This window comes from Merops nubicus, unplaced genomic scaffold, assembly GCF_000691845.1.
Source record: "Merops nubicus isolate BGI_N331 unplaced genomic scaffold, ASM69184v1 scaffold1370, whole genome shotgun sequence".
Classification (NCBI taxonomy): domain Eukaryota; kingdom Metazoa; phylum Chordata; class Aves; order Coraciiformes; family Meropidae; genus Merops; species Merops nubicus.
The window spans coordinates 7,751-28,727 of NW_008584619.1; the positions used below are offsets into that span (position 1 = coordinate 7,751).

Genomic DNA, 20,977 nt, shown 5'->3' on the forward strand with positions numbered 1-20,977 from the left:
CAGCAGGAAAACCAGCATCATAAATCAGATGCTGCAAAAGCTAAAATATCTACCTGGAACAGACTAGCTGGTTGCCCTGGTTCCACGGGGACAGAATCCTTGGCCAGCCATGCAAGTCTACAGACCAGTTGCAGCTGAGCCAAGCTGGCTCACAGGTTTATCCCATCCCATAAACACCATTGCTCAGTATGAAGGGGGAAATCTTCTGAGGATGAGGTGGTCTCCTGATCCTCTTGCTGCTCCTGAGGACTGCCTTCCTGCTTGTTGTGACCACTGTGCATTGGCTGGGTCGAATATAACTTTTTTTACCTCATACCGGTATTAGTTTGGCTGTTTTATTAAATCTGTTTTCACTTCAAACTGTGGGTCTCCTCTCCTTTTCCCGATTCCCCTTCTTGGCTGAGGAAGGTTCACTGGGTGACAAAGCAATTGCTAAAGTTTAGGCCCAAGGGTGGGCCATACATAGCCACTAGTATATTTTAATGAAAAGATGATAAAATATTGAGAAGTTTATTTAGATCAAATAATGGATACAAAATTGTCTGACATTTCTTAAACAAACAAATCAAAAGAACCACTTCTCAGGTTTAAAGTGAAATTTGTATATTTCTGAAAAAAAAAAAAAAAACCAACAAAAAAAAAACCCAAAAAAACATACATATCCAGATTTCTGGCTTCTTTTTTCTTTTAAACAAGCCACCTATTTTTCCCATCTTTCTCTGATGAACAGAATTTAACGTATGCTGGTAAGCACAGATCCTGCTGAAGTGAATTCTGTGCACAAAACAAGTCTGAAGGAGCTTCCTTTGCAGAATTCACGTGTGGCTGTCAACTAGCCTTGAGTTCATTCCCAAGAATAACTATAGAAAAGAACAGTGAGTTCTGCCTGAATGGAAACAAAACATAACACCATTCATCAGCCACACACAGCATACGAAGGAGAGAAAAAGCAGAAGCTTGGCAGCAAGCACCATTTTCTCAGACCTTCCTTGAAAGGGCATCTGAAATCAGGACTGTCCTTAACTTCCATCACTATTGTTTTGAAACACAGCAAACAATGACAATTATTTAAATGAACAACTTGTAGTACTATGGAATTTTGATACTGTCACTAGTATTCCAGACAGATACATTTTAAAAGCAAAACAACAGGTACTGTCACAGGTAGCCTAGTGTCTCCTGATGTCCAGACTCACCTGTTTGTCTCTAATTTTAGCCTGCCCAGCTGGACACTCAGTGACCTGTGAGCAGCCTGGGAGTCATGGGACACTGTAGAGCTGAGTGTGCTTACACCTGAGGTAGCTACTGCATCTTCCATGACAATGCAAGGCTGTTGGATAGCTTGATTCTGAGGCTGTTCTTCCTGATCTTCTTCAACTTCTATATCATCTTGATCTGCTGTATCACTTTCAGATGCAAGACTAAAGTGTGGCCTCAATTCTATTAGTAACATCAAAATATGAGCAAAAGAAAAAAAAATTAAAGATGTTAAAAATTATTTAAACATTAAAACAAACATAGACCTAGGTGATTATTTACAGAAGATCCTACAGCTTTGGCTAAGCCGGACCTGAAATTTCTGTAGCAAGAAAACCAGTGACATTTTCTATGGGTTTAAGACCACTCAGATCATAGCAGTATCTTAGTTTATGCTGACTACCATTTAGCCTATTGAATGTTCAAAAACTTTTAAAAAACCCACAAAAATCTGGATGAATAGCATTCCAGATTTGGCTAGCATTTCATGTCAAATAGTTCTGAACTACTATATGCAGCACAATTACTTTTGCTTAATTGCATTTTCTGTGGTTTGTAATTTCTTACATGCCTGACCTAAAATGTTTAATAAAACAACCACTGTTTCTTTTGTACCCACCTATTCCCATTGTTGATATTCTGGCCTATTTAGCACTTTCTTATTATAAGAACATTGTGTTTACCAAAAAAATTGTATCTGAAGATAGAGAGAAGAAATAAACAGATCCCTCTCCTGACGATTAAAGGCACACTTCCGTTCTACTTACCAGAGAGAACACTGCCTATTTTGTAATGATGTACAGCCACAAAATTGCAGACACAAAGCTATACACGCACTCTGGTTTCTTTTATTCCCCATTTAAACTACCTACCAGAGCTTCCCAGGTATGCGAGATATGTACATAAGATCTTATGTTCCTATACAAACCATTACTGCAACAACACCTGCTTGCTAATTCTAACTATTTAATATAGATCTTTCTTCCTTCCTTGAAATGTGCCTTCTTACTGCTGAGCACTCCCTTTAGCCTCCTCACCAAAGCATACTTTTTTACTGAATCACAGTTGGGGTTTGTCCTTTCTGCTGAAGAACGCACAACTACAATTCTCTTCTTTGCAAAAGGGACATTTGTTCCTTGATCCTTTTAGCCTCTTCAATGCTACATACCTTTTTCAAGGCAGAACATACTAAGGTCAACAGAGCTGTGCTTCCTTTCAATTAAAGAAAGCAGATTTATTATATAGCAGTTACCCAAATATTTCTAGGCAAATATTTCCAAATTTGCTTTGAACTTCTGCATCATGTTTATAAGAACAGAAGTTCATTCTGCCATTCTTCACCAGCAGGCAGTTTAACTAAACAACATCCGTTTCATACCATTCCTAAAACATCCCATTTATAGGAATGGAAAAAAAAAAGGGGGGGAAGCAATCAGAAGTAGGGTAAAGCAAATAGGGCAGAGGCAGATGATCAGTGCCTGAAAACTACTAGGGCACAGAGGCTTTTGTTTAAGGCTGAGCATTAAAATTAATGATAACGCTGAGCTGTATGGGTTAGAAGAGTCTATTAAGGAGTGATCAAGTCTATTATACAGTGATCAAGTACATCCCTGTTAAAGGTGGTTGTCATTCTAATCAAAAGACAGATTTTCCTCATGACTTGAAACACAGAAACCCTGTTTGTGTCTTGCTAGTTGTGCTTGGGATAGGGAAAATACCCAGGAGAACAGGAAGAGCAGGAAGAGCAGGAACTTTTGTTGGAATTTTCAGATCCCCTTATTGATAATTTGAGACTTAACCCACTACAGAAAACAGGAACATAAGTGTTCTGACTTCAGACACAAAACATCATATATTTGAAAATTTCACTGTTAATTCCAGTGTAGGGAGTGAGGGAATCAGAAGCTTAGAAGTTACAAAGCAGCAAAGAAATAAACTCTGGAAATAGGTCTGGTAGTAACAGAATGAGCTACAGTTTCTTCTGCACAGAGTACTTTCCTCAGCTAAGCTGTGTGTTCTACTTCAACATTCAAAATATAATATGCAAACTACAGACACAGCAGATTTTTTTTTCTTTTTCTTTAAACAGCTTGTGACCACAGGCCATAGAGAATTTCAAGTGCTTCAAACACATTGTTAATCTACAATTGGTAAAACACCTTCCATAACTGGCATCTCGTCAGTCTTTTGGATTTCAAGAGGCAGCATTGTGCACCTCAAAAAATAAGGCTCCAGAGCACCTTAGCTTACTAATGCTCACTATGTTGCAGAACTGTTTAGATTATGCATCTTGGACAGGTGCTTTCCAAAATACCTGGGACAACAGACTGATTAGTTTTTGAGTTGCAAAACAGATGGTGAGCAGCAAAAAAGGACACTGCTGGTTTCAAAATCTTAAGTGAAGCATCATAATCACAGCTCTAAAGCATGTTTAAAGAGATCAGCTAATAAATATTTGCTGAGTATTAAGAAATTACTCACCTGGGACCAGAATAGTAATAGCAGTCTGCACAGCTTTTCTGATTATGCTGTCCAATGCAAACATCCAGTGTGGCTTGATGTTATGATTTCGGAGAACTTTATTGACCTAACAATAGAGAATTAAATTCAGATATTATACTCCCCCTCTAACACCCCAATTTAAAAGTATATGTCAGCATTATATTATTTGAACTTATAGATGCTGTATCAAAGCAGGTGATTAAAACTATTCCATGTTGTTGTTTAATGAAGAAAACAGCAACACTGCCAATTTCCACATTTTTATTACAAGTCATGCAATATTTTGTGGGTTTTATCAAGTAGTAGTTCCCATGTTACGTGATTTTTGACAACTGTGATACTGAAGTTTATTTAATCTTCATGGGTGGGGAGAGAAACTTAAAAAGAATGCGAACAAGACAAATACCAAGGACCATATTATGAAATGCTTGTAGCTTAAGCTAATTAATCTTGTTTGGGTTTTTGGCATCATTTTCACCGCTTGCTCTCAGCAATACTTAAAGTACAATTGCAGGAAATATCAAAGAACTAATGTAATGCTGCTCTGTGATTCAGAAAACAGTTAATTAACATTATTTTAAATAGTAGGGGGAATTCATTTGTGTGCTGTGCCATTTTCTCTTTCCTTCCACTTTTTACTTCATACAGTCACGTAGTTTTCTACACTGGGTTGCTCCTAACTGCCTGCAGGCCTGCTTTCAAACTGCTTTTAGCCATGTTCCCACAGGTGCCTCTGTGGATGCTCTCTGCCATTTCCAAGAATGTCTCTACCTTGGGGGAATAGTTTTCCAACTCCCAAAATGACAGGGAAGAAGCAGGTGGGGTGAGAGCACTACCACAAAAAGCCTAGCTACAGTAAGAGGCAGTAGCACAAAACAGACTTGGTGCTGCTCTCCAGTCATGGAAGAAAAACAACAGACTGCAGGAGCAGAACTCAAGAAGCTGCAGGGAAAAACAAATAACTGTATTTAGGAAATTATGAACTTACTCAAAACCTTACAAAAAAAAGTAGCAACTACTGCTTCCTAGAAAATGTGGCAAGAAGATACTTCACTCTTGGATCTTCCTAAAAAAGGGATTAGTTTAATTCTTTCACAGTGTGATAACCTCGTGATAACTGTAAAAAGTGAGTCAAGTTACACAAACAATGCCCTCAGAAGATGTGAAAAAGTTAGCAAATTCTATTAATTATATTATTTTCACTGACCCCAAGCAACATTATTCAGTAATGCAGTCATTTATGCAGGTACATGTACTGGGTTTAGCTGGGATGGAGTTAATTTTCTTCAGAGCAGTCCCCATGGTGCTATGTTTCAGGCTGGTGACTAAAACAGCCTTGATAACACAGCAATCATAGAATTATTTGGGTTAGAAAAGACCTTTAAGATCATCAGGTCCAACCATTAACCCAACTCTTCCAAGTCCATGGCTAAACTATGTCTCTAAGCATCATATCTATATGCCTTTCAAACATGTCCAGAGATGGTGATTCAACCACTTCCCTGGGCAGCCTGTTCCAGTGCTTTATAACCCTTTCAGTGAAGAAATTTTTCCTGATATCCAACCTAAACCTCCCCTGGCACCACTTGAGAACAGTTTCTCTTGTCCTATCACTCCCTACTTGTGAGAAGAAACCAGCACCCACCTCAATACAACCTCCTCGCAGGTACTTGTAGAGAGTGAAGTGGTCTCCCCTAAGCATCCATTTCTCCAGGCTAAACAGAACCAGTTCCCTCAGCTGGTCCTCATAAGACTTGTGCTCTAGACCCTTCACCAGCTTTGTTGGCCTTTTCTGGACCTGCTCCAGCATCTTCATGTCTTTCTTGTATTGAGGTGCCCAAAACTGAACACAGTATTCAAGGTGCAGCCTCACCAGTGCTGAGTACAGAGGGACAACCCCTTCCCTAGTCCTGCTGGCCACATTATTTCTGATACAAGCCAGGATGCTGTTGGCAGTCTTGACTACCTGGGCACACTACTGGCTCATGTTCAGGTGGCTGTCAATCAGTACACCCAGGACCCTTGCTGCCAGGCAGCTTTCCAGCTGCTCAGCCCCAAGCCTGTAGCTATGCATGGGATTGTTGTGACCCAAGTGCAGGACCCAGCACTTGGCCTTGTTGAACCTCATACCATTGGCCTCAGCCCATCAATCCAGCCTGTCCAGATCCCTCTGCAGAGCCTTTCTACCCTCAAGCAGATCAACACTTCCACCCTACTTGGTGTCATCTGCAAGCTTATTGAGGGTGCACTCTAATCTCCTCATCAGGGCCATTGATAAAGACACTAAACAGAAGAGGTCCCAATACAGAGCCCTGAGGAACACCACTTATGACTGGCTGCCAACTGGATTTAATTCCATTCACCACCACTCTTCGGGCCTGGCCATCCATCCAGTGCTTTACCCATCAGACCACATGCCCACCTAAGCCATGAGCAGCCAGTTTTTTTCATGAGCATGCTGTGGAAAACAGCGTCAAAGACTTTACTGAAGTCCAGGTAGATAATATCCCTCATCCATTAGACAGGTCCTCTTGTCATAGAAGGAGAGCAGGCTCATGGAGCAGGACCTGCCTTTGATGAACCTGTGCTGACTGAGGCTGATCACCTGGTTGTCCTGTATGCGGTGCGTTACGGCATTCAAGGTGATATGCGCCATAACCCTCCCTGGCACCAAGGTCAGACTGACAGGTCTGTAGTTCCCCATCTCCTTCTTCAAGACCTTGTAGATGGGTGTCACATTTGCTAGTCTCCAGTCAACTGGGACCTCCCCGGTTAGCCAGGACTGCTGGTAAATGATGGAAAGCTATTGAGGCTTTAGCTATTGCTGAGCAGACCTTACAGTATCAAGTCCTTCTCTGTTTCTCAGACTGTGCAATCAGTGAGTAAGCTGGGAGTGAACTAAAGGCTGGAAGAGGACGCAGCCAACACAGCTCACTCAAACTGACCTAAGAGATACTCCCCTCCACATAGTATCATGCTCAGCAAGAAAACTAGGGGGATAGCTTTCCCAAAGTAGCTGTTGCTCAGGGACTGGCTGGGCATTAGTCTACTGGTGGTGAGCAATTGCTTTTGCATCACTTGCGGTGTCTTGGGTGGGTCTTTATTTTGACCCACAAGTTCTGTCTCTTTTTGCCTTCATGATTTTCTCCCTCATCCTGCTGGGAAGCACTGAACAAGTGACTGGGTAGGGGCTTTCCTGTGCCTGCCAGCCAGGGTCATCCCACCGCAGTACCTACGACTCCTCAATTCTACTGCCAATGGCCACGAGATGGCACCTGGATACCGTGTTTGGACTTGAGGAGCTGCCAGCAGCCTCAGAAGCCTTGTCCTGTGTGGGGCAGCAGCTGCCTAAGGGCCCCGAAGGCTGCACAGCACCTGCTGCCAAGCACTTTGCACCCTCCCATACGGACTCCTACCAAGACATTGACATGTGCTTAGCTAAGTGCAGCCTATTTAAGTACTGAAGAAGCACAAAGTAACTCTGTCAAGAAGACAACAATCCACAACAATGTGATTTAGCTATGTACATTACAAACCTACTTTATCTTGGTTGCTCCAATGAGGATATTGTCATTATTAAACCTTGTTACCCAAGACTATCTTATTAAGTCCTGTGCACAAGGGAACTACTTTCCTTCACTTCTAGCAATATCCCAGTCTCTGCAGTATCTGAGTTCTTGATATTGATCTGGACTTCAGTGTTCCACTACAGAAATCTAAGGTATGTCCGAAAAAAATTAAGACTGAGCACATAAAAAGACAAGTTTTTCTTTGAACTTTCTGTGGGTTATCTCAGTTAAATAGAGATGGTAATGAAAGAGACATTTATCAGTTAAAACCCAGCAACTTATAATGATACAAAAATAACACAAGAGTAAATTTGTTAGTAAAAATAACAGAGGCAATTATCACCAAACAGCTGATGCCCAGCAACATCCCTATGAGAAAACTAACACGGCTATTTGTACTTCTCTGCCTTTGACTTTTTGCTTGACCTTATATGTTTGGTTTTTTTTTTTTTTTTCTTCAGTGTCAAAACACTATGAGGGTAATATGAGGGTGAGTAGAATTCAGGAGAACTGAAGTGTACTCAGAAGTGAATACTCAAAAGAAAAAAAATTTTATTTGTAGAAGTCTCTCTTTTACAGATTAATTTCACACATTAGGTTTTCTTTTTGTAAACTGCATCTAATTCTTGTCAGCATAGTCTATGCAGCAAGCAGTTTACATGCCGTGCAATCCTTCCTGACAGTGCTGTTACTTGTCAGAGTACCCCAGGTTTAAATGCTAAGAGTCATCCACCTCTGTGCCTCCTCAGATTGTCATTTCATTTTTACTACAGGACTTCAATCTGGACAAGTGATGCCTAACACGACTGTACCTTCCCATGTTGGTTATTCACCTTAATCATTAAGCCTAATTGCTTGTGAAATAACACTTAAACACATAGCTTAAGAATAAAAAAATAATTTGTTTTTGGTAAACTAGTAATTTAAAGGGTATCCATGTGTGTGTGTGGTTGCTAACTGTAGGAAACAAATTTTGCATTAATTATTAACAGAAAAGTAACTTTTCTTTCTTCTTATCCTGCTTATTATAAATTGAAAACATTGAGTTTAGCAGAAATCTGCTGTTAACCAAAAATACTAGAATAAGTACTCAATCAATTATTACAAGGTCGACAGACTACTACTGGAGGCATAGAGTGGTTTAATGTATTAGTGTTAAAGAAGTCAAGTTCAAGAGATCGGCATTTATGTAGGATAAGCCTGACATCCAGTGTTGGTCTTATTTACCAGAAAACCCTCCAAAATGAGATTGTTTAAAAAGGCTCTCCTGCTTTAGTATTATGACATAATGTTTACACAACTATGCTGAACCTTCTAGATCTTTTAATCAGCAAAATCTCAACAGTTGTGTTCAGGGTCTGTGCCCTGCCAAAGGATCACATGGTAACCAAACCATGTCATGGGTGTGGGCTAGGTTTTTGTTATTACAAGTTCAAAGCCCTCAAATATTATTGTTTCAGTAACTCTGTGTGGAAGTGAATGAAGTTCTGTTTGCTTCTGGCTTCCAGCTCTTTTTTTTTTTTTTTCCCCTTTAGCCTTGCAGTTTTGGTGCACAAAGTTCTTATTAAAAATGGTAAAAACTTACAGCATCTTGAAAACCAAAGAGCACGAGCTGCACTTGACTGATCCCATGGCTGTCAAAGTCTAACTCCAGTTTCAGTTTGGAAAGAGTGGTTGCGATGATTTTACGATCAGTGGAGCGTACAAACTCTCTGAGACTGGAAACGAGCGTTGTGATATGTTCCCACTTCAGCTTGGGTTCTTCGGCTCCCTGGTGGAAGAGAGAGGAAAAGAACCACTTTTGATAGCCATCTTTCAAAACGTACACCCAGGGGGACTTGAGCCAATAACATCAGTTGGCAATAAGGATTTTCAGAAAGTCCACTGCTATGGTTAAGGGAAAGGTGCAGCTACAGATCAGATAATGGCAGCAGCATAACTACAGCAGCACAGAACTCTACTGCTCTGCTCCCTGGTAATGCAGATTACTTGATAAGCAAGTAGCTGACTTCATTTTATATCACTTACTGAAGTACACATGCACAATATAGTCTGTATGTCATTGTACAGAAGTAAAAAGAAATGAATAAATATACTGTGTACTGAACACTACAAATTACTCTTAATTTCACACAAATGTGTACTTTGCAGCGCCTCTAATTTCAGAGTGCTTCTGAGAGGTAACATGCAAAATCCCACAGCAGCATTTAAAAGAACAGATTAGTCAAAATTACACAGCAGGCTAAGAGACTAGTTCTTTCCTACATGATTTCCCTTGATATGCAACTTCTGCACTTACCTATTCTTAAAGCAAGTGTACAAATCTCTCACCTCTCTATTATAAATATTCATACATCTATTTTCAAAATTGTGTTTTTACATGAGCTACAAAAGTAGCAAAAAGCTCAAAAGCATTTATCAGAATAAGCAGTATAACTAGGAAGCACAGGATTGCATTTACTTTCTAAAGTAAAGTTATGCCATCTGAATACAAATTTCACTTCCAAAACTTAAAGTTAAGCTTTTAAAATTAACTATGGTTAATTCTGATCAGGATTAAACAAATATAATTTGATTATCTGAAGGACAGCGAGAGAGAGAGAGAAACTAAAAAAGAAGCAGCTCTAGAACAGTCAAATATTCCACTGATGAAAGCTCCCATCTCCAAGATAAAAGATCCTAGCCTCTGATTCTGATCTGCTTTGGAGAATTCACCTGAGAATCGACTATACTTCAGTGGATCCCTCACTCTGTTGTCCAGCAGCTCATTTCCTTCTTGTGTAAATAATTAAAAAGCCATTAGGGCAGATAGGTGAACGAGACCACACTGTAGCCCTGGTCTAGAAGATCCAAGTCTAACAAGGCATGCTGGGGATAGGGCAACCAGTATGGCTCCCTAATTAGAAACAGTGACCTATTTTGTGAGGGTCGTTCTCCTCACCTAGCCCCTATACCCAATGACGTTGTAAAATTGTCCTTATGAAAAGTTTTTGTGACAGGAAAAGCGGTGTCAAAGCCTAAATCCTGATGAGGCATAACAAGCAAGTCAGAATTCCATCTATTGGTAACTTCTTGCATTTAAGCAGGACATAAGTGAAAGTTGAATGGGATCCTTTTTAACTGCTGTTACTACCACTTTTTGGCGGTTTGACTAAGTTCCCTACTCTTTGACCAAGGTGTCTCTCTCAAAGAGAAAATGGTGTTTGGGAGTCTGAATTTTGCATCCAGTGCCAAACACGTGTGCTTTGAACTCTACAACTCCGTGTCTCTGTTCCTCTCTTGGGCTGTTCCAGCCCCAGCTGAGGAAGGCATGAAACAACAAGCACCCTCTCTGGATTTTGTGTCTGAGTTCAGCCTCTCACAATCACTGGTTATTCCTTTCATACACACGCTGACAACCGTGTCTGTTATTGCAACGCTCTAGCAAAGCACAGATCATGGGCATCTCTCTTATTGCCTTCTATTTTAACACCTTCTATCGTTACCAGGACAACTGTGGCTTCCTCCCTCCCCCCACCAAGAGTTATATGCTCTTTTTATTGATATGGCAGCAATTTCCAATTCATTAACTGTAGCACATGCACAAGAATCACATTGCTTCGCATCAGTTTTTAAACAGTGCCATCTTTAGAAGATGAGTTGTCATATTTTACGCAAAGGTATTTTAGACCCACAATACTTAGCCTTGAGAATGAAGTGAGTCAATTAATTACTGACACACACATTACAAACAAGAACAAAAAAACCATGACACCCAACGACAGTGTTGCGACATTTAGCAATGTGGTCATTCAGTATCACCCTGAACTGGTACATCATCATGAATCATCCCTATGAATCACCTCCTCAAAGAAGTGCCAAAAGGTCATTCTGCAATTATTTTTTGTTTGCTGTAGCTTCCACTGTTACTCCATGTATGCTTTCTAGTTTGATTAAACTTTACACATAGTAAAACAATTAAAAAATAATTCAAAAAGTTTCAGGAAACTGCAGGTAAGTCTTCAAATTCCATAAAATTTTTGCTGCCTTATGGAATTACTTTACCTGAGCCAAAGCTTCCATCAAGTTCCTCACCACCTCCTCTTGGTCCTCAGTTAATATCCTGTGAAGGGTGGCTCTCCTTTCACTGTCCTTCTTCAGCATGAAAAACCCAGAATCTTTCTCTTCAGGTGAAGGAGGTGCGCTGTGATCCTCAAAATTTTCATCTGGTATGCTGAATGAAAGACACTTGTTGAACAGAAACTTTATGAAAACCACCCCAATACATACATTATTAATCTAGTGGATAACATAAGTGCCAGATAGCTTTTTACCTCAGAAAAAGGCATCGTATTCCCTTCCCATCTTTTTCTCCACAGGATTTGGCTCTTGTTTTGAAAGAAAATGGATCAATTTTTAGTTCTGTATCCGGTGAGACAGAACCATATTCACTGCTGCTACTTGTATCTTCCACCAGAACAGGGACGGGTAAGGATATACTCCGAAGATACTCTATTCATACAGGAATATTCAGAAATTAGAATTTAATAGTGCCATCACAATTCTGTAGTGAAAAGGTTATTCTTTCAGAGGAAAGACAGAGACTCCAGTCTCTCCCCATGTTGATAATATTAAAACAAAATTGACAAAAACCTCCTAAAGGTTACTCTTCTGGAACAGAGTTACCTTTCAGTTACATTTTTATTCAAAAGATTCCTGAGATATGGAGATGCTGGGCTCTTTGCCAGTTCACTTACAGAACTTCAATACTGTAACGAACATGGAACTCATATCACCAGTACACATTTTCAGCAGTAGCAAAATGTTTCTACAGCATAAATCATCCAAGCACCTTCCAAGATCTATGCGTGCATACAAATATATTTATTTATATACTTGAAACTCCTAAGTATAACACACAATATATTTCTTTAATTTGTTCATAGTCTTTGATTAATAATAAACATGCATTTTAAATCAGAACTTTTGTTTTTAAATCCAGTGCACACATTACTGTTTCAAGAAACTATTCATATGTACTTCACATGTGCACATTTCAAAATGTACTTTGATAGCAAGTCAGCATGAAAGTAACTGTGTGTTTTTCTGCTTTTCACCTCCCACTCCCCACCCTCCACAGCTCATCTCCTCAAAGAGATGAGTATCCTGTAGCCAGGCCTGACAAAGGGTCTCAAATGCATTCATATATTGAATTCAACCTAGTAAAAATCTAGGGTATCTTTCTCCACAAACCTTGGTTCTATTGCTACTATAAAACAACCTTGATTTGATTTCCTGTTTGGATTTTCACTAAATAGCCCAGTAACAACCATGCAGCTCTTCAAGCCTATGTTATCACCTGCCTAGACAGTTAAGCCATAGACTGACAGGATTATAAACAGTAGTTTAAATTTGCAGAGTGAATTAGAGGCTCCTAACAGAGAAAGGTCACCATCCCTGGAGGTGTTCAAGAAATGTGCAAATGTGGCACTTGGGGACATGGATTAATGGTCATGGTAGTGTTGGGTTATGGTTGGACTTGATGATCTTAGAGGTCTTTTCCAACCTGAACAATTCTATGATTCTATCTTCATAATTATGCCCACTTCTTTGCAACATCTTAGTATTGATAAGTTGTACCAGAATAAGCAACAACCACAGTAGCTACACTGTTATGTTTTGATAAAGAAGTCTATTAAAACTCACCATTTGTGTTAGCTGAAAGAACTGTGGGAGAAATACAAGGAAAGAAGAAAGTTAAATGTGAAATTAACTGAGAAAATAAGCATAGTCTAAATAACAACCCTCTTCCCATTTTTATGGGCTATCTGGTTTCTCCTGTCTGCAACCTCTAAAGGTGTAATTTATTGCATTTTAAAAATAATTTTTATTTGGAGGGATGGAAACCACATTAAAATTCATCGCCAAATGACTTTTTTTTTCTGGTATTTTAATTTCTTTCAGTTATCATACTAAAAATATGAAGATATCCTGTGTATATGTATAAATGTGCACATGCAGAATATGTCATTCATACTCTCAAAACTCCTTTGCTGCCATCCATAATTTAGAATACTGCACAAAATTATGCAAAACAAAAATAATGTGGTGCATGCACATTTGCTGTGGGACTAAGATTATTTTGCTCATATAGGAAACACCCTGAGGCTCAACAGCCTGTTCTAACATTACACAAAATGTTCTCTATGCAAACAGTCTTTGAATGAAAAAAAAATCTGCAAATTTTACAAAACCCCAAATGCAAAAGCTGCACAAAACCATAAACATGCTTTTAGAAACCTTATTAGAAATATTTATATAAATCACTTTTGTGACAATAGGATAACAGAATTCTGCTACAGCAGTGTTTCTGCAGGAAGCTGCTAGAACATAAGGTTACAACTGAATGTCCACGTGCGATGGAGATCTGCTGTGTTCATCCCAAGGACTAAATCAAGTTTCAGGAAACAGTATCATTGACAAGACGAAAATTCCAGACTGAGTTTAACAACACTTACCTGAGAGCTTTGATGGGGACTTTCTTTTTTTGCTTGAAACTTTCAAGAATTCATCTACAAGTAGCTCATGAGCAAAAGCTCGTTTATCAGGATCTGGTTCAAAGCAACGCAGTATGAAAGCCTTGGCTTCTGCAGACATGGATTCAGGAATCTCTGGGTGTATTTTAAACATTCCCACCTGAGACAAATAAAGAGAAACAATGGCCTACACTGTTCTTTTCCCAAACACTATATAGCATCAAAAAACATGTTTAGATCGTAAAAGTGGTATATTGTTCTCAAGTTTTAGTGTTATCTTTCTGAAACTAGTTTATTAATTCAGAAAAAAAGAAAAAAAACTGCAAATTGCATAAACAATGACATTTTTAAAAACCAAGCAATGGCAAGTAGAGGCTCTTGCAAAGCAGAAACTGCTTCTTTTCTCCCCCCACCCCACCTCTCCTTTTTTCTTTTTTTTTTTTTAAACACCCAGGCTGAATAGCTGCTATTGCTCCATTACTCTCTTCAAAACTACACAGCACTCCCACTCAGTTGAATCAGCTCATTCTTTATAACATCCTCTCTAACGAAGCATTTCCTTTATCTTCTTTCCCTGCAATCTCTAATTTTAGCTTCTCCAAAACAGTCATAAGATCCCCTGTGTTTACAAACACAGATCTGAGTTGTATAAGGAAGATGCCTGACCTTAAACATAGCTGCTTGTGGTTCTCCCAGTTCATAAAATGGGGGCTTCCCTGTAGCCATCTCAATGATTGTGCATCCCAGAGACCAGATGTCTGCAGCCTTCCCATAGCCTCGTGGCCCTTTGTCTATGATTTCTGGTGCCATATACTGAAGAGTACCTGTTTAAAACACACTCATTTCTTTACTGAGGTATGCTAATGATGCAAAAGCTAAAGGACAGGAGGAGCAAAATCACTGAGTGAGCAATATCAGAACAGTTAAAAAAAAATGCTCTATTATTCAAAATTCAAAAACATCCACATGCATTCTACATAAAACTCAAAATGCTATTGAAGACACTACTTGTGCTTAAAGCATCTGATATCATCTACTGATCTGATGATACCATTTTTAAGGTCAATGACAATTTTTAAGAGGTTTCAGTGAGCTTCAGATTAGACAGAATTTTCATTTACTTTATTATAGATTAAGATTAAAATAAGGAAGATCACTCTCAATTGAATCCAGAGAGGAAAAGGAAGTGAAACCTGAAATCTAAACCTAAACCAGCAGGTAGTATGAACAGTTTTTCTTAAGGAAAGGAATCAGCCTGACACATCATTTTGCATTCTGTTTCAGTTAGAGCAGAAATAGAAGAGCAGAGGATAGAATTAAAATAAAAGTCACTCCTCATTTTGCATGATTTTTTAATGAAATGTCACTGCATGATTTAGCATCCAAATCAAATTATCAAGCAGAACGTGGATCAAGTTAATAACAGGCTCTGTAGATAAGCAATTCTGGAGATGAAGCCAGGTTGTCCAAGCCAGTCATGGAATGAAAAAAAGAAAAGCCTTCAAGCAGCAAGATGAAAAAGCCATGCACACAGGGGAGATAGACTCAAACACAACACAGGAAAGACACCACTCTTCTGTTGTAGAGGACTTTCACAGCAAATGGAATTTCCAGAACAGCGTTCTCTTTAAACAGCACATACAAGTACAGTGTATAGTTTAAGATCAAGTAAACAAGAGGTTATCCTTGCAGCAACCTTTTATATTGATTTGAAGTCAATGAATGTTCAGCAGATGTGGATTCTGACCCTACATGCACAGTTCAAGTGAGGAAAAAGCCTCCTCTGAGAACATACCAGTGAAAGTTTCAGTACATGGGTTGATCCCTGCAAGTCTCTTTGAAGTTCCAAAGTCCGAAATCTTTAACACTCCACTGTACGTATTGATAAGCACATTATCACCCTGAGGAACAGAAGGCGCAGAGCAATTATTTTTCTCTACTGACTCTTAATCTAAAACTTCTTGCATAGCCAGTTTCTGCAATATGCTCTTTAGTAACAATTACCTCCTAAGGCTCCTAAGAGTGGAGATGAAAGAGGAATCAGCAGTGTTCCTGCCTTAAGTAACCCCATCATCAGAAATTTCAGCTCATACTGAATTTCCCCTACTGCAGGAATACTACAGGATTTCAGTTAAAGAATACTAAGAGTGGGGAAAAGTTTTTATTTTTTTAAAGGGAACTTTTTTGTTTGCCATCTCCTTGGAAAAGAACCTGTTAATATTCCATTCACAGTCTTGTTCAGTTCTAGTATGCTTTTATAAAAGTTCAATCATGTCACTGAAAACAGAAATAACTTTATCACATCTGAAGTGGCTACATGTCAATTCTTCTAAACTAATAAAAAAAGTTCCAAATATTTTGTTGCTGCAAATTCAAATCAGCAACGGTTCTGTTACCTAACCCACAGTTCAGAATAACAGAGAGGGTATGTGACAACAAAGACATCTTTGAAAATAAGCTTTTCAATTACAGGACAAATAAATGGTTATGCAATTACATAACATTATCAGGCTTAATTCTCCATTATGCTTACCTTTATGTCTCGATGGACTATTTGATTATCATGGAGGTATTTTAATCCTTCAAGAATCTGCTTTGTGTAAAAGCCAATCGTCTGCTCGTTATTTTTTAAGGGTCCCCATTTTGATCGTAGAAGAGCAGAAAGGCTGCCTATAATTTTGGAGAGAAAAAAGTGAGAGTAAAAAAGTCTAATTAAGTTCTTCTCGTGGTTTGGGGTAGAATAGAACTAATTCTTTTCAGTGATTTTACTTCTCAGCTAAAGCTCTTCTAATTAACTGCACTTCCTGAAGCCAACAGTATATTTTTGCAGACAATGTCTATTCTAGCTGTGATAACACTCCATGTTTAGAGTTACTGCCAAGGACTGGTGTGCAGACCAAGGTCGCTGCTAAATCCTGTGTACCACACAGAGGGGGACAGAAAGTAAAAGCTACATCTGCAGGGAAGAGCGGGCAGGACAGGGGACCCTAAATTTACCAGTGGGGTATTCCATCCCATATCCACCATATTCAGTATAAAGCTGAAGGATCACGAGGTTCAAGCCCTCCCTTCTTCCTCCCCTTTAGCTGCTCCTTCAATGGCCAGCATCCAAGGAGGACTTTATCCATCCTGCCTTTGATCCTGAGCTGTGTGTTCTTGAACTGAGTTCCAGAACCCAGCTCCTATGCCCAGTTGCCATCTGCTGCTGAGTGCAGTCTGGGACTTTTCCCCAGGGGCTGCTCCACAGCAGTGGGGGTGACAGTGATGTATTGCCATCAGGGGGGAGCTGGGTTCAATACTGGTTGTCTATATATTTGTATATATTTAATTCTATTATTAGTAGTAGTGGTAGTAGTATTTTTATTAAAGCTGTTTTACTTTAACTGGTAAGTCTCTCTCCCTTATTTCCTTTCTCTTCCCCCTTGGGGGGGAGGAGGGTTAACAGAAAGCATCTGTTACAGGTCTGGGGATGGCCCTGACCCTAAATGGTGACAGTTCTTCCTTCTCCCCTGAAGGAAAAAAACACAGTAGTCACAAACATCACCCCCAAACCAAGTGGAGGCACCTCTTCTATAACCAAAAGCCTCTCCAGGTGAATGTTTATTTGCATCATCATTAGCCTGAGTATTTAAAAAGAGTTTCACTATCTCCACTGCCTTCAGCTGCAGCAGAAAAACATATGCTTCTTCAACCAGGTAGATCAGAACCCATTTAATTAATCCTCTGACTGGAGAGAGGTTGCCCCAGAATAACGCTGTAAAAGATTAAAAAGTATGGTGGATGTGCTTATATCCACCTGCGGCCCTCAGAGGACCCCATGCTGGAGCAGGTAGATGCCCAAAGGACACTGTGACCCTGTGGGAAGCCTGTGCTGGAGCAGGCTCCTAGAAGGACCTGTAGCCCCATGGAGAGAGAAACCAGTGCAAGAAGCAGGTTTGCTGGCAGAACTTGTGACCCCATGGGGGACCCACACTGGAGCAGGCTGTTCCTGAATGACTACACCCTGTGGAAAGGACCCATGCTGGAGCAGTTCATGAAGAACTGCAGTCCATGTGAAGGACTCATATAGGAGAAGCTCATGGAAGACTGTCTCCTGTGGGAGGAGACCCCACACCGGAGCAGGCAAAGAGTGTGAGGAGTCCTCCTCCTGAGAAGGAAGGAGCAGCAGAGACAACATGTGATGTATTGACCACAACCCCCATTTCCTCTCCCCCTGCACAGCTTTGGGGGGATGTAGAGAAATTTGGAGTAAAGTTCAGCCTGGGAAGAAGAGAGCCATAGGGGGAAGGTGTTTTTAAGATTTGATTTTGTATTTCTCACTACCCTTCTCTGATATGATTGGTAATAAATTAATTCCCCCAAGTCAAGTCTATTCTGCCTGTGACAGTGATTGCTGAATGATCTCTCCCTGTCCTTATCTCCACCCACAAGTTTTTCATAGTTTTTTTTTCCTCCGCTGTCCATCTCAGGAAGGGGAGTGAAAGAGCAGCTTTGGTGGGCACCTGGCATCCAGTCAGGGTCAACCCACCACAGAGCCATAGATACAATGAGCTCACCCACTACAGCAATGGTCAGAGATGGAGCTCAGATAATAGGTTAAAACACAAGCAAACCAACTAGCCACCAAACCAGTCTCCCCCACAACTTACCACCTGGCACCTGCTCCATGAATATCTTAATAAAGCCATTCTCACTAAGAGAACCTAAATACTGGACAATGTTCTTATGTTTCAGATGCTTATGCAAAGCTATTTCTTCATGCAGAGGTTGGGAGTACCTGGAAAGAAAAGAAATTTATTCAACATTGACCTTTAGGAAGAAAGTCACATGTTTACTGCAGTAGCTGAAATTCTGTTTTAGGTCTATTTTAGTTTACACTGAAAATGACTGTGTGTTAGATGCATTTAACAACAGTGGTTTTGACCACCACGTACCGAAAAACTATGCAATCATATATAAATAGATATACCATATATGAAATAGATATTGTCCTGGTTCCGTGTAAAAAGGGGTTCAGGGCAGGACCCACATGGAACAGAACTATGTACTCGCCTCTCCCCCCCCCCCCCCCCCCGGTACAAAACCCCGAGAGAGAAAGACACTTTGGAAAAAAAAAAAAAAAACTTAAGTATATTGTTCAACAAGGAACAGAAAATGAAAAAGGGAGGTAAGGAAAATAATATATACAAAGATTAGGGGAAAAATACAAAAAGTAAAATATACAAAACCCTCAGAAATGGTTCCAGGGTCCCACGGAGTGAAAGGAGAACTTTCCTCTCCAAGCTCCAAGGCAGGAGTGAAATAAGAAACCACTCCCTGCCTCTTATCAGTGTGTGTGTGGGAAGGGGAGGGAATACAATGGTTTCACCCCCACTCGGGGTCCTCCCAGTTGCTGGAAGGTCACGCCCCCATTCCAAGCCTCAAACCACAACTTATATATATATAATATGGTGTATACACACACAAAATGTTAAAAATGTACATAGATAGACTGTGCAAAACAAAATTTGAGGAAAATAAACTCCTCTCCAGCCTAACCCAAACAAAATGAACAGCTGGACAAGCACTTGGATTCAGACTAGGGTGAAAGTGAACTAGTAAACCATAAAGTCGGTGTATAATTAAAATCACCTCGATAATGGAAACAAATCACTTTTTAAATTTTAATTAAAGCAGTAGTCTTATCTGAAAGCAAGAGTGGATAGCTATCAGAGAAAGAAAACAGGAGTCATTTCCTGGAGAGCTATTCAGAAGAACTAATCAAAACAATTTCAAATATCATTTAGTCCAAGGTAAAGTATTTTTTATAGACGTAAGCTTTTCAGCAGTCTTCTTGCCAAAGAGCTTTCTGGAGTTCAGCTCTTTCTCAGCTGTGGAACACCACTGGAGCTCAGGAGCTGATGTGCTCCCAGGGCCATCCCCAACGGTCTTCTCCTAACCATGGGTGAGCTGGAAGCAGGTCAGCTGCCAGATTTTGTGTATTATCTGGCAAGACACAGACAATATGCTGGGAGCCTTCAAGCTGTTTTCACTAAAGCACTAACAGCTGCAGTCAGGCTTTCAGGGTACTGGAACAGATAGAAGGACACAGACCTCCTCTGTCAGTCCAGAAGTGAGAAGGAACTACACAGTTCTGAGCAAGTGGAAGACACTCAGATACTTATGCTGAGGGAGTACTAAATGTAACAGCAAACTCAACCTCACAGCTGCTTGCCACCAAAAGCAATATTTCTGGTGCTACCTTCACCTTCAGCAGGCTGCTGTCAGAATAAACTTCACACCAACACGAGCACATTCTCAGGCCCTAGAAAGGGGCAGTAAACTTTTATTTTATTTATTTACTGGGAGAAGCGGCAGCTTCCTGCTGCCACAAGTCCAGGAATTAGCTCTCCCTTGGACCCAGAGGGGTGCTAGTGCCAGGAAGGCAATCAAAGAACAAACTGCAACTGAAGTTGTTAGGTGAAAAATGCCCATGACCTCCACTCCCTTTTGGAGCAGGTAGCTATCAGCTCACACTAACAGCAGCAGCAAGCCACGAGTGGAGGCTGAACTTTGAAAAGAGGTGGAGGGAGAAGGAAAAGAAAAAAGCGTGCATGTAAAAATCTCTCTGGAAAACAACTGCTGCAGAAAATAAGGAAAGTATTTGGTTAATGACAAGTGTAATTATGCAACTCTGAGTCTATTTACTAAAAATTAATTTGAGTTTCAGCTTGCCTCTCCACACGTGACTATAATGATTCTGACTACACTGTCAGTCACTCAGAAATGCAAAATAAAAAAATATTATATTCCTGAGTTCTATTAATCGGATGTTCATTCAAAGCAGCAACACCATTATAGAGATGGAGGGGTGGACTAAGCTGCATGTTTAATGGAGTCTTGAGCAACTAATATAATTTTGCAAATAAAATAAAGCTGTAAGAAAATTCTCCATTAGGAATAAACACTTATTATTTTAGAACTTGGTCGTTAGGAGACTTTAAATGATATGAAAAAAGTCAAAATCTAAATCCTAGAAATCCAAATCTTATTATCTACCCAATAGGATTTTACTTTAATGTGTAAAGCTAATATGGCCCTGGTACTATTTTGTAGTGCTCGAAGTGCATTTGAGGGCAACAGCACTGCAGGAAT

At 39.9% G+C, this 20,977-nt stretch overlaps 1 protein-coding gene across 1 annotated transcript in view; it reads right to left on the reverse strand.

Moving 5' to 3' along the window:
• The window catches only part of MAP3K5 (mitogen-activated protein kinase kinase kinase 5), a 76,329-nt gene that overhangs the window by 4,659 nt on the left and 50,693 nt on the right, over window positions 1–20,977 (reverse strand). The window contains exons 15-25 of the mRNA XM_008944657.1: window positions 18,493–18,620; window positions 16,377–16,513; window positions 15,639–15,744; window positions 14,510–14,667; window positions 13,826–14,003; window positions 13,014–13,034; window positions 11,642–11,819; window positions 11,373–11,541; window positions 8,914–9,099; window positions 3,739–3,844; window positions 1,197–1,440 (exon numbers count right to left, since the gene is read on the reverse strand). Of these exons, the coding sequence (XP_008942905.1) occupies window positions 1,197–1,440; window positions 3,739–3,844; window positions 8,914–9,099; window positions 11,373–11,541; window positions 11,642–11,819; window positions 13,014–13,034; window positions 13,826–14,003; window positions 14,510–14,667; window positions 15,639–15,744; window positions 16,377–16,513; window positions 18,493–18,620 (1,611 nt within the window). The remainder of the gene's footprint in view (window positions 1–1,196; window positions 1,441–3,738; window positions 3,845–8,913; window positions 9,100–11,372; window positions 11,542–11,641; window positions 11,820–13,013; window positions 13,035–13,825; window positions 14,004–14,509; window positions 14,668–15,638; window positions 15,745–16,376; window positions 16,514–18,492; window positions 18,621–20,977) is intronic.